This window comes from Dermacentor albipictus, chromosome 9 (assembly GCF_038994185.2).
Source record: "Dermacentor albipictus isolate Rhodes 1998 colony chromosome 9, USDA_Dalb.pri_finalv2, whole genome shotgun sequence".
NCBI classification, from domain to species: domain Eukaryota; kingdom Metazoa; phylum Arthropoda; class Arachnida; order Ixodida; family Ixodidae; genus Dermacentor; species Dermacentor albipictus.
Genome location: NC_091829.1, coordinates 110383313 through 110410879, shown reverse-complemented (window position 1 = coordinate 110410879; position 27567 = coordinate 110383313). Strand labels below are relative to the sequence as shown.

At 46.2% G+C, this 27567-nt stretch overlaps 1 protein-coding gene across 1 annotated transcript in view; it reads right to left on the bottom strand.

Moving 5' to 3' along the window:
- LOC135897479 (uncharacterized) overlaps positions 1–27567 on the bottom strand; it is a 128409-nt gene that overhangs the window by 5808 nt on the left and 95034 nt on the right. The window contains exons 13-17 of the mRNA XM_070525235.1: positions 20295–20434; positions 15984–16098; positions 14722–14876; positions 3985–4174; positions 1953–2137 (exon numbers count right to left, since the gene is read on the bottom strand). Coding sequence (XP_070381336.1) covers positions 1953–2137; positions 3985–4174; positions 14722–14876; positions 15984–16098; positions 20295–20434 — 785 coding nt within the window. The remainder of the gene's footprint in view (positions 1–1952; positions 2138–3984; positions 4175–14721; positions 14877–15983; positions 16099–20294; positions 20435–27567) is intronic.

The following is a 27567-nucleotide window of genomic DNA, read 5'->3' as shown; positions in this document are numbered from 1 at the left end:
GACTTGTCATTCTCCGTCAGGAGTCCAGACTTATACGTATTTCTGGCTGAATTTCTAACTATGGTATCCTTACGCAATCTATATTCATAAATATCCGCGGTAGTCATAACAATGGATTTTTTATATTTATGCTCATCGCTCACAGCAATTAGTGGAACTCACTTATTAGGTACATTTTATTTTCTAGTGCCCCGCGCAGACAAAGTTAACTAGATTTCTTTGGGTGCCCGGCCATAAAAGATTATTCATGAACGAAATGGCTAACAGACTCGCGATAGCGGCCCTCGATGGCCGCGTACTGCCATTACTTGCCGCAGGTAGGGAACAATCCCACAAGGATTGTGGGATCGTTCCCCACCTTCGGCAAGTTGTTTTTTCATCCACTATCATTTTCAATTAATTTATTGTTTCTTCATTTCATTTATTAAGCACAAGTAATTTCCCCTGTGTTGTCCTTCGTGTCAGTGTTTGTTGGCTTCCTATAGATATGACTAATGAAAGTCCGGTCTTCGGTTAACCCGCTTTCTTCTCGTTCATTTACATAACGAGGGTCTCGAATGCGGCAACATTGATGCCTTAAAGCAGCATGTGTGGTTTTATTGACCGGTTGCCTTCGCCCGAAAAGATCACGTTCTCGTGACGCCTGCGGCAGAAAGGGTGTTCCACATCCACGGCCAAGGTTTATGAGTGGTGGCACTGGCTAACACTTCCAAGGTTCTACTAGGAAACATAAATAGCCAAAAAAGTGAATGGGCAAACGGCGCCGCGGTAGCTCAATTGGTAGAGCATTGCATGCGTAATGCGAAGTTTGTGGATCGTTCCCCACCTGCGGCAAGTTGTTTTTTCATCCACTTTCATTTTCCATTAATTTATCGTTTATTTATTTCATTTATTACGCACAACTAATTTCCCCTATGTTGTCCTTGGTGTCAGTGTTTGTTGGCGTCATATGATGAGACTAATAAAAATCGAGCCCCTCGGTTAACCCCCTTTGTTCTCGTTTTTCGCAGCTTCTCCATGTCATTCGTGACTCCACCTTGTCCCGCGAGTCCCAACAGATGTCTTCCTACTTGGTGCCAAGCAGGGCACTAGTATTTAGCGCGGAACTACGTGCGCTGCGTGCATGCTAAACATGGTGTGCATGAAGTATTCGTGTAATTTTTTATCCACGCTCGTAAACAGAATAGACAAGTGTTGCATTTGCCCTTCGTACGTCTCATGTAACACAACAATAAGAAGAGTGCGGACTAATGCCAACGAGTGCGCTATAGACAGCGAGTGCTAGCCTTATCGGCTGATTCAAAAGAGTAACGCTACGCAGCAATTGAATTCGTACTCTAACTTAAATTTTACCCTGGAGGTTTTTGCGAAAGCACGACTCAAGCTCGCCACGCGCCAATCGCGTACTACGCAGAACTGTTAAGCAGTAGTTCACGCCCCGCTACCTAAAAAGTTACAAAAGCCTTCTGAATTTCACTTACGTCCTTGAGTTGATGTTTTTAAGCGTACCGTATTAGGAAAAAAGAACAATACCATCCGTACTAATACCCTCATTTGATATGGGATCGTGTATACAATCTTGTACGTTCCCATATAAGAGACGTAAAATGATACTAGATTATGATTATAGTGCACGTGGCTTTTTTATGGCTACACTAGGACCATCGTCTTTTGAGCAGGTGTCAGTGATTATATCTACAAAAACTACACACTCTTAATTATGATATCAGATGCCCAGCGGGTTATATAACTATGAAATCCCTGCACGGGACTTCAGATCCTTCAAGGAAACCGCGTTGAAAGTGTGCGTTTTGATAGAAAGAAACGCCCATATAAGACAAGCCTAGCTTAGTCAGCGGAGAGCTTGGTGCATGCTTACAACACCGGTGGAAGAAAATCTAACCAGTACAAGCACGAACAAGCAAGCCTCTCTGGAGTTTAGGTTTGCGTACCTTGGCGATTCTTTATCGAATCGGTGCTGTTTTCATTCCAAGGCAGCGTATCATTGCAGACGCCTTCAAACTCTGCGAGTAGTCGTCGTCTGACCAGGGAAACCTCTGTGTTGAAGAACAGCGACTCCGAGCACCCAGAATCTTTGGTAGCCGAGTACACGCAGTACTTCATCTCCTTGACCAACCTTGAAGCAGGCGAACGAATGCATAAAATACTGAGGTTCAGTGTCGCTAAGGCCGGCCTCCTCCAGACAACTGGAGTCTAATGGATCAATCTCTCCGAATTTCATTCCGCGTGAAATCAAACTCGCCAAGAATTGCGCTGCCTCATTTAAGAAGTGTCTTTTTTTGTGTGTGTGTACAACGCCGAAGCTAAAATGCTTGCTACACAAGCTCAACTTTTTAAATGTTATTTTCCGTGTTTAATTTCCCTTTATCGGTATGCTGCTGTAATTTTGTAGTCATGAAACAAGCGCTACACTATAGCGGTGACTGCTATTGGGCGCTTCACTGTTTTCAGATTGAAATGCATACAATTTATGCTGTAAATATCAACTATCGGTTGAAGTTCTGTATGATTATACATCATGGCGATGCTGCTTTGTCTCCCCGATTTGGAAAAAAAAAACTAAAAGAAAAGGGGCGTATGCCCACCCCACCAATATATACAACGGGCATAAAGCCAATCATAAAATAAATGAAACGGAGTATAGCAATTTGCACAAGTAGGGCAATTGAAAGAAAAAAATTCGGTGCTAAAGCCTGCTCGGCGTCGCCAGGACCCGCAGACAAATGTGTAAGAGGGAAGAAGGTGCCCTGAGACTGGAATTCGTCCCGTCAGCACCCTCCAGTCGCTCGCCGTCCAGATGTAGAGCTGCCCTGTTTGCCAGGAGGTGGGCAGAACAGGAGACGTTGCAATGTGTGCGCATGCTCGCTTATTCAGCCTATTAGTTTACACAAGCATCGCCGATGGTTCCTGCAAAATTTAACGGGACAGCTTTCCTTTTCCTTGGGGCGGGGGGAGGGGTAAGCGAGGGGGGTTCCGAAGTAGGCCGTCATATAAAGCGAAAAAGAAACCCGGAAACTAATGTTGTGCCAGTAAGCCCGGAAGGGACTAATAAATGTCGAGAATCTGTTGTGATGCGTTGACGGAAATTAAATAACTACGAATTATAGTGATAGAATCGAGTACGGTGTTCCCGATTTAGGTGGGAATTCTAATTTTGAATTGGCAAAGAAAGCGTCAAAATCCAGGAAGTGGCGCGAACTGCCGGTGAATCCTTGGTACTTCGAATCTAGTATATGATACTACTGTACGTATGTCGGCAGTTATTTGGTGCTGCATAATTAATAACTGAAATTGCTGTTCGTACGTAATTAGGCTAGCGCGCTTGATTACATGCGCATTACTTAGTAAAACAAGGCCACGCTCATGAGCGGTGCACATGATTGCTGTTGTACGCGTTCGAAATTCTGTGCATGCCTGTGAGCTAAAATCATTCATTCCAGCTCGCTGAGGTCTTCTAGAGACGACAAGCTTCGGAAATCAAAGGCGTTAGCGCGGCTGCGGCAACAAGCTGAACTGAGTATCACGTCTAAGAGCGTATTTTCACTGTGCGGAACTTGAGTTGGCTTGATTAAAAACACCCTTTAGTTGTTAAGATCAAATCTGGCGGACAGGAAACCAGGAAAGCGCGCGGGTATTATTGTAGCAATAATTTGATAATTCCGAAAAAAACGAATCGCAGGGTCATCGGTTCGATAAACAAAATACATTTTCACAGCTACGACCGCACTTGTCTGGCTGCCGCTAACGGCGCCGTATAGCCGCTATCGCGCTGATTGTCTCCAGCATGCTTGAAATGAACGACTCTATCCCCACCGCAGATGGGAAAATTCTGATAAGGAATGTTCCACGGCGTTTTCCGCGTTCCCACTGTATGATTAGACATTCTGGCCGGTAAGCTTTTAATTGCCCTAAAAAAAAATGCGCACTATAAGAAGTGGTTGTCAGTCCCTTTAATGCACTCACGGGCACAGCGCTACAGTCTCTCCATTGTCCACTTGAGTCAACTCCGAGGACGAGGAACCGTTCTGGGCAGGGCTGGCCGCTGGAAGCATCCGATGGAAGGAGACACCGCACAGCAGCACTCTCTTCACGGCTGCGAACTCGTCGCACGAGCTCTGGAGTGCAGCAACGGGTCCACGCTGCCTTTGCATACCTGCAGGGTGTTGCATAAAAAAAATATCGTAGTTCCACCCAGAGCCCGCCTTGTCGCGCGCAGAGAATTTTTCCTCTTTGGGGGGAATTTGGCGCCATAATGTCGGGCCAAAGGGAACTGTACTGGTATCATAAGGAATTTGATTCATGAAATAAATACTGAAACTGTGCCAGTAGGCAAAAGATTATATCGTCGATCCACAGCATTTCAATTTCATTGCAGTAGCCTAATCATAGGTCGGTCATTTTCTCGTTCCTGTAATATGCATGGGTAAATAGCAGTTTCGTGCAAGCAACCATCAATTTCAACATGTTGCGTCAATATTTGGTCATGAGTTGTACTACTAACAATCGAAACGCTTCAGGGCGTTGGCAGTGGTCGGCCCTAAACGTTTCAAATACTCGTGGAGGAGATGTTCAGAACCGAACAGCATGCCGCGTTAGAAACTCAGTTCTCATTATACAGTTCGAGCAAAAGGTGAAATAAAGCATGTAATGCTTCTCAATGTGAGATTCTTCACCTGATATTCGTGGTTGGCAAGATATTATTTCAAAGATTACGCCTCTCCCGCTATTTATGTTCAGAGATATTTGAGGGATTTTTTTCAGAGTAGTGCAGGGAAAAGTGGCAAAAATCTGGAGTTTTTATGTTAGGAATGGGTATTCTTCTCTGAAGTACGAAACATCACTGTCCAGAACTCGCAGAAGGGACAATGATAGATATCGCATTATGAGGCTCAACGATGCTTCCACTCTTTCGGGCATAATCAGGCGCAGGAACCATCCAAATAGTGACAGGCAAGCCGACTGATTGGGAGAACCAAGACATTTTCATTCACCCTTTTCCCAACGTCTCTTTCGTTTCCTGTCCATGGCTTCGCCTGACTTACTTAACCTCGACGCTGCTTTATTAGAGAACTTTGCCTATCCGTGATACGCGCTACGTTATGCCAATGTCCCATGCGCGTCTTGTACCGTTTACTGCAGCAGGCTAAGTGCCCGCGCACAAAAACAGCACTGCCCAAATGACTTCAGACCATCCCCTTCGTTCCAAATTCGCCCTCGCTGCTTGCTCTCCGTGGTAAAGGAACGAAATCAATATAAAAATCAGCCATCGCTTAGTCCCATGCGTAAAAACAAAGAAGGCGCGATTGTTTCTCGGTATTATTGAGATCAGCTCTTTGTTTCGAAGCTCCGAGGTCTAGAGAGGCGGCACCAAGACGGGTTGTTTTGATTTCCCTTTAGCAGGTGGGCGTGACAGCAGTAGCATCTGTTATGCCTAGGCGGTGCGGAAAGCTCTGAAGTCTGATTCTTCACTGCAACATTGAGTTGATTCAAGGCTCTAGCACTGTATGCGATAACATCCTACAGCGTTGATGTCTTGGCATGTTTTCCGTGGTACCACGAAGAGCTGGCGCACGTGCAGTAACCCTAAAGTATCGTTGTAACATATCACGTACAGCTAAAGCTTCCTAGTGTTGTTACCGCAGTGTGGCACGTACAGAAACCGCTTTCTCGTGGTGATGCTGGTATTGGTAACGCACTTGGGGCGCAGTTCATTGATGCGTGATTTGAAGAGCGGGTTAAGTGCAACGTGGTATCAATAGCACATAGTGGCGTAGATGATTCGAGAGCTTTTTATTCACGTTGTTGTCTCAGGGTTTCAGGTTCCACGCAGGCCGCCATACAAGATTCTGCATTTGTTTTTCAGCAATGCAACATGAGCATGCTGGCAAGCTACCACGACGAGGATCTTTGGTGGCAATGTACTTGGACATGGATGCATAGTAACTGGAAGAGCGTGTTTACCGCAGTGAAACACTACAAGTCACGTGACTGGGAAAGAAGCAAATAGTATATACAGTTTCTTGCAATATTACCTCGAGGTAATATTGGTACTGCCGTATTATATGGGAATTCCGTGATGATGTGGCTTCAGATTGTCATCATCCTCGGATATCCGTAACACCACAAATTAAGATGTCCTGCTGAAATCAACGCCAGTTGAAATCGTCCCGTATATTAAAGCATCAGGTGTTGTCTTTCACGAGACCATTTCTTGTGATGTACATATAAGCTACGTAACAAAAACACTATCGCAAGTGGGTGGACTCGTATACCGAAATGCAAGTTTGCTACCGCATAATGTAATGATGCTATTCTAGAATACCTTACTTTGTTCGAGACTAAATAATGCTATTTAGGTTAGGTCTCAACAAAAATTGGAGGACGCTTAAGCTTCGCCTTCGAGAGTGGAACGCGACAGCGTTCCCGTCGACCCGCCAAGGGGTGTATGACAGTGGGCTACGGCGCAGTGACTACGCGCCCCGCATCGGACGCGGTGAGCGTCGAACAGCGCCGCGTTCGGCGCGGCAACGAAATGTGCGCCTGAGCAAGCGACGCAAGCCTGAGCCTTAGAAACAGCTCGTTTCTAAGGCAACACCGCATTCACTAGAGGCGCTTTTGTACCGCTTTGAAGCATCGAACTCGTGGCTGAGTGGTAGCGCCTCCGTCTCACACTCCGGAGACCCTGGTTCGATTCCCACCCAGCCCACCTTGCAAGTTGTTTTTTATTCATGAAGTGCCTGCTGGGATTTATCGCTCACGGCCAACACCGACGACACCGGCTTTTCTGCGACATGAGCTCATTAACGCTGTCGCGTTAATACAAAACAATCTGCATAAAGTTCATCTTCCACTAAAAAGGTTTCTTCATGCTGTGGCAAATGTCCCCACGGACTTATCCCTCTGAACCTTTATTTCTCACGTATAAGGTATTACCTGTCACAAAGACATGATTATCGTCTGTGCAAACGAGATAAACAAGAGATAAAGAACAATACTTGTTTCTTACGCCAGTTACCAAACCTATAAAAACATTCTACCATATATAACACACGAGCTTTCGAGTGATGGGAAGCCAACAAATGTAGGACAACATATGGTTTACAAATGTTAAAAAACCACCTACCCAGAGTGCTAAATACATTGCATAAGAAAAACATTCAACCTGAGAACATTACTTTCAAGAAACTTCGTGACGACTTTATAACTAGAAAAAAAAACACGTAATCAGTTCGCTATTCTTCCAATTTCTTTACTTTCTTTACAATGATTTTTGCACATATTTCCAGCGGTAATCTATTGTCGGAGTTACGCTCTCTGTCTTGAGCCAAGCCTTTGCATGGATTTATCTTTGTTAATGTACTAACTTCTGTTTATTGAACTGATTGTAAGGTTAGGCTTTGTTAGACGTACGCAGTTGATTGTGAATTCAAAACCTTCGTTAGATGTATGGTGTCCTGAAATTTCAATGTATGCGGTTCGTACTTCCGGACTATTAAAACACGATACCACAAAAGTTGAATAAACTCCTTTTCTTTTGTATGCACAAATTTCAATGCTTTGGATTTCTATGTTACATTTTGCATGATTTTCTGAGCGCTACATGAAGTTGCGGGTGCGGGGGCTTACAGCCTTGTCAAGCTGCAATTATGACAGCTTTATCTGCAGGCCTCCAGCATCATATATACGTGTGATGCCAATAAAGTTATTATTATTAGTATTATAAAAACAAGCGCGCCTGGCGAGCACCGTTCCATCTGTCGCTATAGTCCATTGCCTACTAAAACAGAACGCGAAGGAATGTTTTAAAAAAGATATTACAAAAAAGGCACTTTTTCTTGGATCCTAAAGACTTGTGCTTTGATGTCGAATGTCACGGAATGTAAAAAGTTATAGGCTTATGCCTCAGGAGCGAAGACGAAACATCTGACCCGGATCAACGTCTGAATAGAACCGCGAGCCGTGGATCCGCGTGCCACGATCCAGCGCCGTCTTTATTTTCTGCTCATGTGGGCGCGGGCTATTCGGATTCTACGCGCTGCCCAATGTAGAGGACTACAAGTCCCCCCCCCCCCTTCCCCACCTTGTCTGGAAGTCGAAACCGGACTGAGGGCCGGCTATGACGCACTAGCATGAGGTAAGGCGGCGATGCGAGACTTTCCATCGCGGTCTCCACGAAAGCCGGCTAAAGGCCGTCTACGCTGACTGTCTCTTCACGGCCGTTCTGTAGGAGAGCGGCAGTATTCGGGGTGCGGTGCAGGACGTGCAGTGGTTCGCCGCAGGCCGGGGTTAGCGGTCCTCCGACAGCGTCGCGGCGCATGAAAACGTGTGTTCAAGTGGCCAAGTCAGGGTGCATGAAAATTGTATTGTGGCGGGAAGGACGTGATGGAGTGGGCCGCAGGTCTTTTAACACAGTTCAGGAAGCGTTGTAGGAACGCTTGTGGCTGGGCTGGTAGCAGCGTTTGTGTAATGTATCCGGGGAGACGCGCATTAACTACTATAAAGCCGTGTGTAAACCGATGAGCACAAGGTGCAAGGCGTCAATCCAGGTGCCGCAACAGAAGCGGGTAGCCGTTGCGGCCTTTAGTTGTCGGCGAAGGCGTTCCATCATGCCGTTGGCACACGCGTGATATGCAGTGGTACGGCGATGTGTGGCGCCGAGAATGCGATTAAGACAAGCAAACAGGGAGGACTCAAATCGGTGTCCACGGTGTGTTGTCACGGTGACAGGACAAGAAAAGCGAGATACCCACGCAGAAATGAAAGCGCGGGACACAGTCTCAGCGATGGTGTCATGAATGGGAACAGCTTCCGCGCAGCGTGCGAAAGGCTACATCATGGTTATATATAACGATAACTTTGGGACACGGGTAGGGTGCCCACCATGTCGAGATGAACAAGGTCGAAACCACGGCCGGCTAGAAGGAAGGCTTAGGGGAGGCGTCCTGGTATCGGGAGACCTTTGTCATCTGGCAGGGCAAATACGTGCCCGTCCAAGCACGCACATTACCGTTAACTCCGGGCCAGGCTAGCACTGGGTGAGAAGGCGCTGAGTAGGCCGAATAACTAGATGACATAAGTCGTGCAGAGAGTGTAAAACGGTGCGACGTAGTGAAGCTGGAACAAAAGGGCGGGGAAGGTCTGCTGCGAAATCGCACCATATGGGCTCAGGCCAGCATGGATGAGGCCCAAGCCGTAGTCGGCGAGAACGTGGGTTCTGAAAACCGGCGAGCTCTCTGTCATTCTGCTGTGCGGAAGAGAATGCGGACGAGTCGATGATTGGAGACGGAGAGTCAACCGCAGTTACACGATAAAGCGCTTCAGCGGCGGTGTTGTCGGCCCCTTTGACGTGGCGGACGTCGGTTGTAAGTTCCTAAATGTACGCGAGATGACGGAGTTCGCGTAAAACGTACTTCGACGAGTCGGTGCGGGAAACATACGCCAGTGCCTTATGATCGGTGAGCACGTAAAACCGGCATCCTTCCAGAAAATTCCGAAAGCGCTGTATCGCAGTGTAGATGGCTAGTAGCTGGTCGGCCGAAGACGCTGTAGCAGGTCTCAGCAGGAAGCAACTCCCCAGTGTAAAACCGCGAGCCGTGGCTTCGCGTGCCACAAACAGGCGCCGTCTTTATATCCTAGCGCGCTATCCGGGCTCTAGGCGCCGCCCACGGGAGGGCGCTACAATGTACGGGCTGTCGGCTAATGCGCCAAAGTTGGAAGAGAGACGACGAGGTCCGTGTTAGCTGTGCGATGCTTTGTCTATTTTTTTTCTTTTATTTAGTCACTTTGTTACGCAAGAGCACTGCACGGGACAAATATTTCAGCCCGCGGGCGCGCTGTGCAGAGCCCAGGTCCGACCCAGGCCCGTGACTGTATGAACGGGCCCAGCCGACATCCGCGGGACGGACTTCGTCTATACCCACTGACAACAATGACGTCCTTTGGATATCCTATGGACATCCATTGCCAGGACATGGATAACTTAAGCACGTATCGAATACGTCCTGTGGGCGTCACTCAGATTACCATTTGGCGGCACTGTCCGTGTCCTGCAGACAAACCAGCATGTCAGCGAGAAACATTTTTGGAACATGCTGCGTTCGTTTCGTGGACATATGCCAGGGCCTCTTGCACACTATTTACCTTAATGTTCATTACAGCAAACATTACATGCTGTGTGATAGATGCAATGGATAAAGCACCCACGCATAAAAACCAGATGCGTACATCACGTGCAAACGTTATGCGCGCATGCTGGTGTGCGGAAGTACAGCATGCTCCCCCATCATCTAGGCCTTCCAGGAAGCGCAAGTGCCTTCGTGAAACAATTGAAGTTTTCAAAGTAAAATGCGTCAGAAAATTCGTAAAGGAGGAAGTGCACACGAGCTGTAGATATGAAGCTTCGGATTGTGACTTGGACATGCGAGAAAACATGATTATGTTACAAAAAACTCAAAAATAAAGCCTCAATTGCAAAACAAATATTCACGAGTATGTAAAAGAAAAGTATTTGTTAGATAACCATGGGACATCCATGTAAAATATCTGCAACACGTTCAGTTGAGATATCCTTGGGACGTCCGTAATAGGATATTCGAAATTGGATGTCCAGCGGATACGCTATTTGCATCCAAAATACTGTATGCACAATGGCACATGATTCTGATGTCCTATGGATGAATTGTTTTCCCTGGTTGCATTTCTTGCTGTTGTACGCGTTCGAAATTCTTTGCTTTGCGAATTTTTTGCGAAATTGCGAATTCTTTGCGAAATTCTTTGAGCGAAAATTCTTTGCCCATGCGGGGCTAAAATGTCGATTTTCGCCAGAAAAACGCATTTTCTAACATTCCTTATTTTGGATTCCCAGAGTTAAAAAGAAGCTCATCCGAAACCGTAGAAAAGAAAAAAATGAATTCTCGTGACGGTGACTCTCGCTCGCCGTCGATAGCTCCCATTCGAGACGCGGCCACAGAGCGGACAAAAAACCGAGCGTGGACTGCATGCACGCGACAGAAAATTTGAATTTCGCGCGTTTTAATAATGGAAGATCTTACACAGAGAGTACAGCAGACCGCAAAAGTAAAAATTAAACAAGAAAGGAATAATTCTGGCTGTAGTACCAGTGACGGCGAGCCAAGGGTGCTGGACTGCTCTAAAGCTGTAAAAAAAAAAAACACAGCGAGAACGACTTGAAGTAAATGCGTCACAGCAGGTTCCAATTGAAGAGGAAGGTCCGCCCTATGTAGCACGGTACTCTTATTAATTATTCTTGGTCTTAAGATGGAATAGCGTGGTCTGAGAGTGTTGCCCTAATTTTTCTCAAGTTATAATTTCTGGCCGAAGAAAACCTGTGGGAAAGCTACCATTTCCATATTTATTCGTCAAAACACGGTTTCAAATAGTTCCTGGGCTGAAATTTCGTCAGGATTATGATGAGGTAGTTGTTTCTTTCAAAAAGATTTATTACCGCAAAGAATTCTGAATATGTGACATGACAATGAGGTTAATTCAGCTTACCCTCAAAGCGATGACATTGTTGCAGAAATGTGATGAAAACATGCGACTGACCTTATCCTGCACGATAACCCCCTAAAAGGTGCGTAACAAAAACAACCAGGGCGTCTTCATTATTGCTGAAATGATAGTTTCCCTAAGGTCACATGCCTAATTGGTCCGTATGACGGCGGTAACTTATTTTCTATTCGATTTGTATTAATGAAATTTAGAATATATGCAGCACAATATGAACATACATAAACCTGTGAATTTCTCTAATATCCATGCAATGATTCAAAAGTTAAGTTTTAGCTCCGCACCCTCCTTTCACACTCATCGCATCGGCGGTATCTTAAGACATTACGCTAAAACTGCATGCAGTGACAATAAAACAGAGCGAACAGCTTTTTGTACAAAGCACATGCACAGCTAACTTGAAAAGTACAAAAGCAGAATGTGGGTTTTCTCGGAAGGCCTTCGTTATTTTTTTTATACACAAGTAGAATAAACGGCGTAATCTTCCTTGTTTTCACAAATGCATTTCACAAATTAGTCCATCAACGCTTAATAATAAATCTTTCTCTGTTGAATTTGCAATCTCATGTCTAAACCTGGATGAAGGAATGTCTTGGTAACCACCCACAGACCGTCAGTATTAAGAGCACTACATCAGATGTTCTTCCCGTAACATCTGGCGTTCCTAAATTTAAGTACTATGCCCACTCATATGCTAAATATGTATAAACGATCTACCATTGCATGTTACCTCTTTTAACGCACATGGGTGCAATGAACAGGGTACGCCTCATGAATTCCAAAACCTCAATAATAATTTTGGCTTCGTCAGTGACCGCAATATTTTGTTTTGGTAATGCACTTTTAGTGCGCACACGTAACTTTCACGTAGTGCGTTTTCGCGCATTCTAACGCCACGGGCCATATAGGCGAAGTAGGCGCTACCGGAAAGGAGTTTGATCAATAGCAGTTGCCGAACGACGAAAAAGCACAGAATTGAAAGCAACGGTTTGTTCTTATGTTAGGCCTAATCATGAATAATCAGTGTGTCCACGTCATAATAAACGCGGGCGTTCGCAGTTTTCGCGACGTCGCGTGACACACAAGTGAACGCGACCTCAAAATTTTACCCCTCGTTCAGTGATAATTGCAGAAATGAAATTGAAACAGACTGGTATAGCTTAACGTCATAGCTTCACTGGGTTGGCTTGTAAGCGAGCTGTGCTTAAGCGGTCAACTCATGGCGCCCGTTACTCGTAGTACGGCACAAGTTCTCTGTAGAACAGTGTCCGGCATTAGAAGCTGAATTAGGTAGACCGACGTACATGGTAGCGACAGCCAGTTACAGCTTGCAGTTCGGAGATTGTAGACAAAAACTTGACATAGCGCCTTCACAGTTAGTGCGTCCGTAAGCAGGTGAACGGAAGGAGGACAATAATATTACGTCCCTAGCGTTCTCACGCCATACTATCTTACCGCGCGTGATCGCAAAAGGAACAGGAGAGTTCCTATGTTTTTTTTTTGCTTAATCGTGTCCTTTTTTCAGCCAACTGACAGCTGTGCATAGATCAGTTCTCGCAAGTATTGCTTAAGTAGTTTATAAGTGTATATCTGACGCAAGGTACTAAAATAGAGATTTTTAGCTTCTCCGCAAACTTTTCACCCTTTGCGATTGATTGGGTTTCCGCAGAAGCGTACGGCAGCAACCTGGGACACCCCAATAATAGGGGCACCGTTCAGGGTGCAGACACCCTTTGAGTCGGGTCCTCGCCGCCTTTTGAAATCGCAGGCGCCATATTGGTTCTCATTGGCGTGGTCGTGCGCAGCTGTTGCCGCTTGCCGGGAGCCTTTCTTCGCAGTGTTAGCGTGCATGCGCGTTTGTATTTCAATACATGGCTGTGTACGTGTGTGCATGAGTGAGCTTCTACGTGTGCGTGCTTGCGCGCACGCGTTCGCGCTTGTGAGTGTGCACTACTGCGTGCGTGTTTCTGTGTGCCTGTGCGTTTGCGTCAGCGTGCGTGCGTATTCCGCATTGTCAGTAGGCTTTAATTTTTTACTCTAACATGAAACAACCCTTTTCAAGGTTTATGCAGTGATTGCCCAGAAAAACGATTTCTCAGCTCACACTTTCTTTGATAGTGACAAATGTGGATGGTTTCGACAAAGACGCGACGTTTCCCATACACACTCTAAGGCGGCGCGACGAAGCTGAGCATCATCTTGGCGCCGGCGCAGACCCTATCCTTAAGAGGAAGCTTTAGCTAGGCCCAAACTCCGACACCGCCTATTCAAATACATGTAAAACGCACAAATGCATTTCTGAGATATCCCCTCGGCCAACTTTAATAAAATGTGCGGCATTTGAGAGAACAGGCTAAATTCTAGTGACTGTTGCAAGCGGAATTTCGATTTATGACTTAAATTTTTAGGACGATTTTTACATAATCGTGTGTTAAAATATGGAAGTCCGATGTATACAAATTTGTCCGTCCGCATCAAGAAGAGATATCGCCGTTCTTTAAATTATGCATCAGAACATCTAAAATGGACAATTGTGGTATATCAGCCTATGTCTTACGTGAATTTCTTGCAATGTTTATGAAGGCTTTGCAAAAGTACTCCTAAAATTTGGGTGGTGTACTTGAAAATCATGCATAACAAATTAAATTTGTTCGCTTTAGATGTGCTATTAGATGCGGTTTACATAATTGCGATCTGGTTTTTCGAGTTGTAAACTTGATATTTGCGCGTTGTTACATGATAGATGAATGGCGGCGTAAGCATGAGCGACCGGAGTGGTGCAGCCATTTGGTGGCGCAGAGGTCAACCACACAAAGCGATAACATTGCAGTAACCATGCAACTATATTCTACTTCGCTGCTGGTGCAAAAGATTTGTAGCGGCGTTATCGTGGACGCGATTACGCCACTGTCGAAAAATTACGCCAGCCGCGAAGAACACACTTGGCATCCAGGTGGCGCCAGCAAAATGGCCATTCACGTTTAGGCTTCCGTTCATTCGACAGACCAACCGCGCTTGCGGGAATGCCGGATGAACTATAATTGTGCAATAGCTTTCTTCGGCTACCATTCTTGGAGGCGGTATCCTGCCTCGAAAAACCTGTCTAAAAGTGAGTGAGCAACTCTGGAGTACTGGCGACGGTCATCCTCCTCTCCCGCCGTACGATCTCACCTGCTGGTACGGAGCAGGACACCTCATGCTTCTTGTTAAAGACCTTGATTATGTAGCTCCGCACGTCTCTAACGTTGCTGAAGAGGTCCTTGAGTGATTCGCATGTGTTCTTCAACACCTTCTCGTAGACGCACTTGCTGTAATCTTCGATGAGTCTGCAATGCGAGCGAGAAAACAACAAACACGCCATTTTAGTCGCAGTGACTCGCACAGAAGTTGGCTTGCGTGCACATTGCAGTGTCACGTATCCTCTTCGTTCGGCGAATACCGGATTTACTCGAGTCTGACGCGCAGTTATCTTTTAATGTATGTCTTTTAACGTTAAAAGTGACAATACATGCGCGCTAAAATTGAGTGCGACAACCGAAACTGCCGTACGGACAAGCCATCGTCGTCGGCATTCAAGACTGCTGTAGTCCTAACCAATGCACACGTCTGGCTGCAACTTTAGGAGCTGGGGCATTGTTTGCGGCAGCTTTTAAGGCTAAATATGATGCGGTAATAGGTAAACCGTTTTAGAAATGCGGTATGCCAAATGTCACGGACGGTACCGAAGATGAGATGCTATCCTCCAGCCACGGCATCCACATTTGTGGACGCGAGTTCTTTTTGCGAGTAATCTGCACCGCGGCGGCAAGGAAAGAAAATAAGTGGAAACTGAGCTTCGGGTTCGGGGATCCCCCTGCTTACGCAATGTTACTCCGGATCATTTTAGACTGCACAGGACCGAGACCCATGATCACAATTCTGAAGGCTCTACCCGGTTTGACGGGATGTCCGCCATGCGGTGTACCCTCTGAAATGGTTAGGCAGTAGTTTTGCGTTCATCGTTATAATGAATTGGTACATATGGCCAATTTTTTTCAATGAAACAATGTGACATTACTGACTGGACATTGAACAGAAATGTATTTTCTGCGTAATTACGAAGACTTACTTATACATGCTACATTTACTCAGTTCCAATAGAGCCTACGACACCTTTAGATAAAGTTCTGTGAACTTCACACGTCTGTTGACGGCGCATCGTAATTCGTGGCTGAAGGAGATAGGACGTCGTTAAGTTGAAGAAAATCTGATGTTCTAAGGCCACCGACACCAAGTATGACTGATGCCTGTTCCACACCGTTGCTCAAATTCAATGAACATTTGTTCAAGGTGAGCACGGGCTGTCATTATTTTCTCTCGTACAATGAACATTTATTATGTGAACAATCGGGACCATAGTATTTTTCATTACTGGCCGTAATACGGGTACTTACTTGCAGCTGTGTTGCTTGGTCAGGAGATACGACCGGCCAAACTCGTTGTGCGCCTGGTAATACGTCAGGCTACAAGAGAAGTAGTCCTTCATCAGGATGAACCTGTCACAGTAGCCTACGTAACAAGAAGATGACGAACTCACAATTACTTAAGAAAGTTGAGGCAGTTGGTGATAAACGCTACATGTCTAATGATTAATGTTCCTGTCACACGCGCACCCACGAAACTCCGTCGTCTTTATCTGAAAGTAGATGCGCTCGGTGTGACACGGTCTCACTTCCGCTAAGTTTAACGGAGCTTTTGGGGAAGGGGATTCGGCAATGACCACTATATATGGCTGGATGTAGTACTCTCGCTTTCAGGTAGCTACAGCTACTAATAAAACCGCGCTAACAAGATCTTCATAACTAGCTCACTTATAGTTTAGCAATAGTATTTTTTTCTTGCGTAATACACTGCGTAGTACACTGCGTAATACACTGCGTAGAAACTGCCGTTACATATAACGGCAGTTTCTCGTCAGTTTTTAAGGACATCATTGCCTGTACTTCGTACAGCAATGCTCCCCCATCCCGCATAGGGAATGGTTATTCCGCCATTTCTTTGGTTATCCGTGCACTTCTTGTGACACGCATCACTATTGCATACTACGTAAGAAAACTACGGATAGGTTAAGAAAACTACGGATAGGTTGCTTTAGGGGCAACTACATATGTGAAAATTTGCCCGCCGAGATAAGCGCAGAAGCGCTGTTTGTGTCCCATGCGGCCCCCGCCGAAACCTCTCACTGTGCCGTGTGACACGGCCGGAACTCCCTTGTCGTAAATCTCCATTAGGGATTTTCATGCTCAATAGAGTTCGCTGGTGCCCGTATAAGGGAGTATAAGAAAGAAGAGGGAACTTATTGGAGAAAAGGCAAAAATGTCGGCTTCAGATGTTATACTCTAACCTGCTAACCTCCAGAGGAGGAAAAGGAAAAGGGACAAAAAAGTATAGTTTCACGCGAAAGACGAAGGATTGATTTCTACAGCAAATTAGTGGATAGCTGTACGAAGTACGGATAGTACTTTTATCAGCCGTATCATGTTGGAAACATTCGCTTACGAACGAAATTAACAAGCATGGTGTCACGCCTGCGTAAGCTAACATGAACACATCTCACTCGATGAACGCCCACACTCGCTGTCTAAACACTGGAGTGAGGAAGCGCCGCATCAGCAGCGAGCCCACTAACCTTCGTTTGGCCTCTATTTTAACGCGAACTAAGGCTCTAGAGCGCAGCAGACGCGACGCTATCAGCACTCGGCGCAATCTGTGCCCATCGCAAATCGCTTTCAAGATGGGGCCCCCGCGGCCGCCTGAGTAGACCGCGCCCTCTCTGCCCTCCCCCCGGTGTCTTGCGCGCGACGAAAGACCGCGCGCTTCCTCTCCGCTTTCCTGCCTTGCGCGAGTGAGATTGAGCCCCCGCCGTCGGCTCACCCTCGCACACTTTCACTCGCACATACGGCATACGGCTACGATGTCATCGCAGTTGGACTTTATGCGGAACATCACGGTGAGTCCGACGCTGGATATGCGCCTGGAGTGTCCGCATAATAGCTATCGCATTAAAAAAGAGTGGTGAAAGATGGTGGGGACGGCAAGCGGAGGGGATGCGTATATACCGTAACCACGCAACACAGTTGTTTCCCTTAAATCTCGAGTCTAGTCTGACTTTGAATACTTGATAACAGCTCTTATAAGCATAATGGTTATTGGCATAATGATTAATGAGGTTTAAATAGTAAGGGTGTGCGAATATTCGAATGTTTCGAGCGACGACCAGCATATTGCCACATTCGATTCTGTTTTCGAACCGAATACTGACTATTGGTAGGCATGAATCATTTTCGGATAGTTCTTGGCCAGCTGTACACGACCAAGCGTAAAATTGTAGCCAAAGTGCAATAAATCCCATCCTGTCGGCCATAGTGGACACAAAATCCAAGACATTGTGTTATAAAGCACGCTACGCTACCCAGAGGGCCCTACTTTTCCGGCTAAGCCGCTATTCTACACCCTCACCAATGAGCACCACAAATAAGAATCCTAATTCCCCATTTGTGCTTTTATTAAAACAATAAGCAGTTTCGCCCTTACAGACTGCGATTGCAAGGTTCCGCGTCGCGCCTAAATTCTTCGGACGATCATTTAAGTAAACGCTGGTCCTACTATACGCGGATGCCACATTGGCTGGCGCACCGAAATTTCTGGCACCATGAAAAGATCTAACGTGCCCCGTAGGGCATATAATTGCATCGCACAGGTGCCATTACCATTTCGTCCATATGACTTCTGTCATGGGGCAGCCGAATTCTTACAAAAAGATAGACATGTTACTATCACCACCATTACGCTGCCCGTAAAGCACGGCGCCAGTGAGATTGCACCACTTTGAGATTGTGGGCCCTGGCACTGTCTTGCACTTTTCAATGGTCTAAAAGAAACTGCATGCACTGTGAATTAATTGTGTCATAAAGTTTGTTTGCGCGCAGCAGTTGTGAAAAATTCCGAGGAATAATTTAGTCAGGAACATGACACCTGGTTTGAGCAGGTATGGCGGTTAACTGGTATATGATCTACCGAGCATATGCGGCGCAGGTGAACAATTAGCATACATATACATGAATCTGTGTGGAACATCACGGCTACGGTGGCGGCGGCGCCGACGGTAAAGTTTCGCCTGCAGTGTCCATAAATTGCTATCGCAATAGAAGTTTCCATAAAGTGCAATGTAATGCCAGAGACATGCTAACGTTGTTAAAATGCCAGGATGTGACCATAGATGTTCGTCCTCCTTATATAAGTGGTGAAAAGGACTGTTTACTTGCCGAAAAATGTTCCACGAGTTTTCGCTATTATTCGCTTCTGGCACTATACCATTCGCATTGAATACAGTCTGGAGAATTACTATTCGCACATTTCTATAAAATACACTCATTATGTCGCGCATGCAGCTACCACTGATACATGACGCGTGAAGAAAAGGACACAACGAATTGCAAGCTGTGAGGCTTCTCCCTGATCAGATGAGCTGTGCAAGATGATCATAAACACTGACTTTTTTATGTATCCCCACTTATAATCTCTATGTCCTGTCCACTTGTGGTGCTAGGCGCCTCTCGAAATCCTACCAGCAATCTAGCCAATCTTCCAGCTTTGGCGCAGTTGTCTCCACAATAAGCTGACATTGGACTTCAAGGCTAACTTTTAAAAGTTTGATTGTTGCCCACGCCCCACGGATTTCACTTCTTGAAACCTGTTTCTGTAGAAAGTTTGCCGCTCATTGCTTTTGTGACTTGGAAACTGAGATTTAGGAGCGCCATCTTATTGCTCGGCCATACACACCACCTAACTACAATACATGTCCTAGGCACCATTCAAATTCAGACCCCATAAGAACTAGACGTCAGCGTGACGTCACGAATTTCATAGTCGTGCCACACAGGAGAGCACTCATATACCGTATCGGCCTCTGTGTTGAGCCATCTGTACTATAACCCTGCACATTTCCCGGTCGCTCGCTCTATTCTCTATTGGATTACGCAATTAAACAACACACGGTGCCTAAATATCCTCAGTGCAACAAATATGTGCCTTCGATCCCACAATATCACTCTATGCCTCCTTTCCCAACTTGGGTGCGTCATCTCGGTCGGCTTCTTGACTAATAAGGTGGATCTGGGCCGTGGTCGTGCAGATAGTATACTGGGTTCAGCCATGAGATGGCGTGATGAACAGACCACCTAATCCGATGGTCGCGTGGATCATGCGAGCCGCGCGGTGACGGTTTACGCGTCCAGCTATTTGTGCTACAGATGTGCCGCGCGCTTCCTAAAAACTTCGCTTTACATAGATTACAAAACGTACCTTGTATCTGAATATTAAAGCGAATGGCTTTGTTTGCCTCTTGCGGCCGCTTCCGTGGATGGTCAGTGGTCAGGCTCTCATTCTTTCGATCGTTGGTTGATCGGTTGGTTAAATGGTTGCTTCATTCGAGTGTTGGTTCATTAGTTCGATCGTTGGTACGCTTGCTCGTCCGTTCCTTCCTTCGTTAGATCGCTGGTTAGTTAGTTTGTTTCTTTGTTAGGTCGTTCGATCATTCATTAGTTCGTTCGTACTACACGCTTACACTTTCAATGATTGTTGATGGTTTCTTCAGAATTTCGTAAGTACCATATTCAATAACCGCCTGACGAAAGGTTCGTTCACGCACATTTAGAAATGTTCATTGAATCTGCGCACTTGTTGTTTGAGGCGGTGCAACTTACCGGTTATGTTGCGACCTTTGCAGCTCTCCATGTAGCCCTGAGTCAGTACTGACGAGAAGGAGTCCAACCGCGCTGTGAGGTCGGTGTCCGTTCGGCACTGTATGAGGCCGGCGACGCACTTCTTAAACTCTGCGAGTAACCTGTACAGAAGCACGTCGCAACGCTCATGTGAGTGGGCACACCCAAGTCCACGGGACCTCGGACACCTCAGAGGCAGTGACGTCAGCCTCAAATTGCGTTAGATACTTTCCAGTATATCTTCGCTATTATCTTAAGCGTAAAATAAAATTAAGCTGAGGAGCAAGCTACGCTCCTGCAATGCGGCAAAAGACATTCTTATCGGTGTAAGGAGGCAAAGAACATAACGCTACTGGCGCCGTAGCCTCGAGATTAGCGATCTAGTTAGGCGAGGCGCCATGATTATTGACGCAGTCTTGTCGGGCGTGCTTAATTTTTAACGGTGAAGATTGATTGCACTGACCTTTAAATAAGCGTGAGGAGCATAACCTTAGCACATAGTTACAACGATTAAAGGACAGCCGTTATCCGGAAGGCATGATGCCAGGAATCAGCGAAAGAATGCGCACAGAAATTATAAGTCCGTTACGTTAAGAAAGAAGAAGTCACTGATTTCAGTAAAGCAGCCGTTGCACCGTATTCACACAACGCTTGGCACCGCATAAAAAGATGGGCGACATGCACGCGGTGTTGCTGCTTTGTTCTCCGCGCCACCCAGACTTAAGAACTTATGCAGCGCAGTAAACGAAACTTGGAATGGCAAGAAAGCACGCACGGTGCAGAAAAATGGACGTGTTTCTACAATGTGCCGAAAAAGCAATCTATCGGATTCTCCTTGCACGCGGCAAAGAACACATTCGTCATACAGGGTGTTGCATAAATGAGCAACTTCGCGAACATTGATATGCCCTGACAACAATTGCAGGGAGTAGTTCACATTGCTGCACATTTTTCGAGAAATGCTGATGCCTAAAGCTAATAGGTGAGACTGGAGTGCTGGCACGTGGGGATGACAAGTGCGTAAGAGGGTTTGAAGAAATGCTTTCCATAAAAAATGAAAGTGTGTCACCATGCCATCTCAACGGCTAGCTACGTGGTGTCCTAATATCATCCCCAGCGACGGTTACCTCTTTAGAGAATCTCGAAGAACATGGTTTTTGGGGTCAGAAATTAATGCAACAACGAAAAACGCGTCATGGCAGCCATGACATTACAGGTGCCAATGTCTATTTGACTATGCGACTGCGTACCAGGGAGTGTAAAACATGTGTGACGTCATAGAGTTCACAGGGGGCCGTACTATGTGAAATCATGGTGGCATAGGGTTATAGCCATCTGGGCAATGACGGCGTCCGGCAAGCTTTTTCTACTGAAACTAGCGATACTACTTTGGCTATAGAGAAGGCACCGCAATTGTGCGGCAGAAATTTTCAAACAACATCAGCTCGACATTATGGTAAATTATGATACAATATCCTGTGATGACTATTGTTTTGTTGTTATTTTTGTTTGTCATCCGCGCAGCAGGAGACTACAGGTCTTTCACGCCGCTTCTTCCTTATTTTCGCGTTAAAAATGTGCAAATGTTCGTTTGTCGCACCGTGGCTACATTTCTGGCTACCAATGAAAGCTTCAGCCGCAGTTGGCGACTTTTTTGGCTACTTCTCGAAATGTTTCTGTTACTATTTCTTCCGAAGATCTGGCAACCCAGGAAGATAATCACAGGCTCGCAAGGAGTTGGTGACGTTGGAGCCTTGTTGCCACGAATTGTCGTTCACGTGCATGGTGGATCACGTGCATGGTGGACCACGTGCATGGTGGTTCACGTGCATGGTGCATGGCGGTGTTGTGCTCGGCGGCCCTTCAGAGCGGGGCATGCCCCCCTGGCGACATGCAGCTGTCACGCCTAATCATTTATTTCAAGGCAGCCCGCTTGAAGACAGCAAAGCCGTCTTTCCTGATCGTCACGAAGAGACCATCAAGGCCGTTATGGTCGGCCGTCCACTCTGCGACAAAACTGCGGTCACGGATGAAGCAATTATGGGAAACGAGCCGACGGCCTCGCAAAATGTGATGTTGAACGTCCAAGTCGGAGTGGAGGTCCGCGCAAGGCGACGATTCTTCACGCCTGTCAACAGCCCACATTGGCCTGCCCACGCAGGAGTTGAGGTCCGTGTAAGGCTACGCTTTTTCACACCTGTCTGCCGCACAAATTGGCACGACCACGCTGGAGATGCAGTCAGCGCACCATCCCAGTTCCCCTGTTTGTGCCCAGTGATGTGCGTGTGTTTAGGCAAAACACCCGTTCGAGGGAAAGGGCAACAAACCTCCAGATTGGTGCGACCTGAGCTCATCAGTCTCCTGACGCCGGATTGGTGGAAGTGACTGAACAATGACGAAGCAGTGCATAAAAAGCGGATCCAGACACCTGTGAGGAGGAGGGGGACGCTCGGGGAGGGTGTGACACTCGGACATGCTAAGACGCAACCATAGTGTTCTCCGTTAGTTGGAGCTGTACTGTAAAACTCAAGCATGTACTTTTTTTCACTATAATCCTTTTTCCCTCTCTTAAACGTCGCTCAGAACCCGTTCTCCCGGCACCTGTCACGGCAACATCCATGGAAACTTCGTTGGCAGCACGGAACCCCGTCTTCACAACACCGGTTAGCCCTAGCGCAGCGCGGGCGAGTACTTTATAGGTCTTGCGGTGAGCGTTTGCCCGTAAGCACCATGGCTGTCGCATTGAGCCGTTTGTTGGTTTAATAAACCCTTCTGTGTTGGCGACAACCACATTTCCGGGATATGTTTCTCGGCGGGGGGGGGGGGGGGGTGGAGGGTAGGGGTAGGCAACCCAAGGTAACTTTTATAAATGAAATTAGGGGAGGGGGAACCTCTACTAGTTTAAATCTGAGTATTGCCCACCGTTCACCACAGATACTCGTAATTAAACCTGCAAAAAAGAAATGAAATACAGATACAAATATAGATCTACAAGTGAGACACACCCTTCCTTCACTTATGATGATGATGATGTGTGTTGTTTTGTGGCGCAAGGGCCAGGTTTGGCCAAAGAGCGCCATGACAAGTGGTAATGTTAACGATGTATTATGGAAGATGTGACTTGGCTGTAAGGTGGCCTAAAAATTGTCGCTGTAAAGTGCATAAAATCTATGTGCTATAAAATTATGGCGATGACTAATGACTAATACTGTGAACATTAAAATCCATCGTTGAATGATGCAAAATAAAAATATATAGAATGGTAAAATTACTTGGAGCACTGCTGCCTCGCCAGAGCCCTTGAGACACAAGGGCCTAGAGGCATGTGCTATACTAAAGAGCTATCGCAGCGGCATCCTCTGAGAGAGGACCCGCTACGAACATGTAGGGCTAAAAACATGCAAGACGACATCTTTCAGAAAACTTAGAACTGCGTTGGTGTCAAATAAAGGTTCTGGGCCGAGTAACATAACAGGATGAAGGGGGATGCGCTGCCGGTATGCTAAGGGAAAATGCTTCTTTCTTTCATGTTCGGCTTCCCGACACTCCAGGAGGACGGTCAGCCTCTCCCCGCATCTACCGCAGGTTGGAGGATCATTTTCAGTGAGTAAATAGTTGTGCGTGCCAAATGTGTGTCCTATTCTGAGACGACAGAATAGGACATCTGTTCGGCGTGATTTTGTTAGGGAGGGCCAGAAACCTAACTGTGGCTTTATCACATGGAGCTTATTATTTGTTTCAGCGTCCCATAGGCGTTGCCAGTGGTTCCGCAGTTTCCTCCGTAAGAAGGGCTTCAGATCTGTGACAGGAACTGCAGCGGTGGGATTAGCAGAATGCCATGCAACTGATGTGGCCATCTGGTCCGCCAGGACATTACCTTCGATGGCCCTATGACCTGGCACCCAGCATATAATCACATGCTGGTCAGATACATATGCTTTACATAAGACGGAATGGAGTTCAATTATAATATGATTTTTGTGCTCACAGAACGATATCAAAGCCTTCACAACACTTAGGGAGAACGTATATATAACTGATTTTTTGAGTTTTGATTTCCTTATATGCTTCACGGTCGACAATATTGCGTAGGCCTCAGCCGTGAAGATGCTAGTTTCCGGATGCAGTACGTCGGATTCCGAGAAGGATGGACCGACGGCTGCATAGGACACCCCGTCGTGTGACTTCGATGCGTCTGTGTAGAACTCCGTGCAGGAGTGTTTGTGCTGGAGTTCCCGGAAATGGATTTGGATTTCAATGTCTGAAGCGTGTTTTGTAACTTGCATGAAAGATATATCGCAGTGTATGAGCTGCCACTCCCAAGGAGGTAGCAGCTTGGCTGGATGCATTAGGCGGAGCTCAAAGAGTGGGACATGCATTTGATCACTAAGCTCCCTCACACGCAGCGAGAAAGGCTGTCTTACGGAAGGACGATTACGAAACAGTGTAGCATATGTCATATCATTAATGGTGTTAAAACAGGGATGTTCGGGATTAGAGTGTACTTTCAAAAAATATGTATGGGTGATGTATGTTCTCTGGATATGGAGGGACCACTCATTCGATTCTGCATATAAATTTTGTACGGGACTCGTTCTGAAAGCTCCTGTGGCTAAACGGATACCCAGATGGTGAACAGGGTCCAGCATCTTTAGTGCGCTTGGGGCGGCAGAGTGATAAATGACGGCACCATAGTCTAGTCGCGATCGAATGAGGCTTTTATATAGATTCATTAAACACTTCCTGTCACTACCCCACGCAGTCTTAGATAGAAGTTTCATTAGGTTCATTGTTTTTAGGCATTTTTCTTTCAGATATTTAATGTGTGGTATGAAAGTAAGTCTATCGTCAAGTATAATACCTAGGAATTTGTGCTCCTTGTTTACAGGTATTTGGTGTCCACACAGTTCTAAGCAAGGATCCGGGATCAGGCCTCTCTTTCGTGTAAAAAGAACAACAGAACTTTTGTTAGGATTGATTTTAAATCCATTTTTCTCTGCCCATTTTGATACTTTGTTCAAGCCATGCTGTACCTGTCTCTCGCACACTGCGAGGTTACAGGACTTAAAAGCTATTTAAATGTCGTCCACATAGACATAATAGAAAATCGTCGGCGGTAATGAAGCACGAAGCGTGTTAATCTTCACGATAAAGAGCGTGCAGCTAAGCACGCCTCCCTGGGGTGCACCAGTTTCTTGTATGAAAGGACGTGACAGTACATTGCCGACTTTTACCCGGAATGTACGATTGGACAAGTAGTTTTTTATTGTGTTTAGCATATTGCCATGAATGCCCATTTCTGACAAGTGTCTTAAGATGCCGTAGCGCCACGCTGTGTCATACGCCTTTTCCATATCGAGAAATATCGATAGGAAGAACTGTTTATGTATAAATGCCTCCCGGATATTCCCTTCAACACGCACGCGATGATCGGTTGTGGAGCGCCCTTCTCGGAAGCCGCACTGATAAGGATCAAGCATTTTGCTCTGTTCAAGGAAATGAATAAGTCGCCGATTTATCATTTTTTCGAAGACCTTACAAATACAACTTGTGAGGGCTATCGGGCGGTAACTTGCCACTGAGGAAGGGTCTTTTCCTTGTTTCAAAACAGGGACCACAATGGCTTCCTTCCACGCAATTGGAAGGTACCCTGCATCCCAGATAGTGTTGAAAAGTGTGAGTAGTGTAACTTGCGTATCCGTGTGTAAATTTTTGAGCATTTCATACATGATTCGATCCGATCCTGGTGCGGAGCTCTTGCATGCGCTCAAGGCAGCTCTCAATTCAGCAATACCAAAAGGACGGTTGTAAGGCTCATTCTCTCGACCTTTTCTTGTTAGTGGCTTACGTTCTTCTGTTTGTTTGTATTTGAGAAAGGATTGTGTATAATTTGTTTGACTTGACACACTCTCAAAATATTCCCCAAGTGAGTCTGCCTGGTCTTGCAGTGTATCGCCCTGTGTGTTTACCAGGGGGAGTGAATGTGTTTCCCGCCCTCTAATCCTATTAACTCTGTTCCAGGCTTTGGCCTCATCCCTAAAGGAGTTAATGCTCGATAAAAACTTGTGCCAGCTTTCTCTTCTGGCCTGCCGGCGGGTTCTCCTACCTTGGGATTTTATTTTTTTAAAGTTGACAAGATTCTCTGCGGTGGGAGAAGCTCGCAGCAACCCCCACGCCTTGTTCTGATTCTTACGGGCGGTCCGACATTCACTGTTCCACCACGGTACACGTGGTTTGCATACCAAACCACTTACTTCGGATATGCGTCTTGATGCGGCATCTATTATGAATGTTGTAAGATAATCCACAGCAGCATCAATTTCTAAAGAAGACAGGTCAGCCCATGAGATCCTAGAGAGAGTTCGAAATTTCTGCCAGTCGGCTGCGTCTATCTTCCACCTAGGAGCTTGTGGAGGATATTCGTTTTCTTTAGATGTTCTTATCAGTATGGGGAAGTGGTCGCTCCCGTAAGGATTGTTCATAACTTCCCATACGAGTTCAGGCAGTATACACGGGAAAACTAGGCTGAGGTCAATTGATGAAAATGTTCTGTTGGCGAGAGAATAATATGTGGGTGCCTTCTTATTCAGCAGGCATGCACCAGAAGACAATAGGAACTGTTCAACAAGACGTCCTCGCGCATCTATACGAGAGTCACCCCACAGGCTGTTGTGTGCATTGAAATCCCCAAGTACAACGTAAGGTTCTGGCAATTCATCTATGAAGGACTGAAATTCATGTTTGCTTAGTTTGTAGTGTGGGGGTATATAAATTGAGCAAATAGTGATAAGTTTGTTTAGCAGAACAGCTCGCACTGCCACTGCTTCAAGGGGCGTTCGTAGCTGTAAAGGTCGACATGCTATACTCTTATGGGTGAGAATCGCCACACCACCCGATGATGCGACGGCATCATCGCGATCTTTGCGAAAAGTTATGTACTGTCGGAGAAAGTTTGTGGGTTTGGATTTTTAAGTGTGTTTCCTGCAAACACAGCACTTTTGGATTGTGTTGGTGGATGATTTCCTGCACATCATCAAGGTTTCTAAGAAGACCTCGGACATTCCACTGAATTATTTGTGTATCCATTTTTAAAGTAAGTTGGTGCTGTGTGTACGGAAACTGAAAGATGTCTTAGATTACAGAGCTCTTTCGAGGCCCTGTAATCGGGGTTTTCCCTTTCTGGAGCGTTCGAGGGAGCCTCGCCGCTCCTTAGGCGCTTGTTGCGCCTTGGGGGTAGGTGTAGTGTCCATTGCCT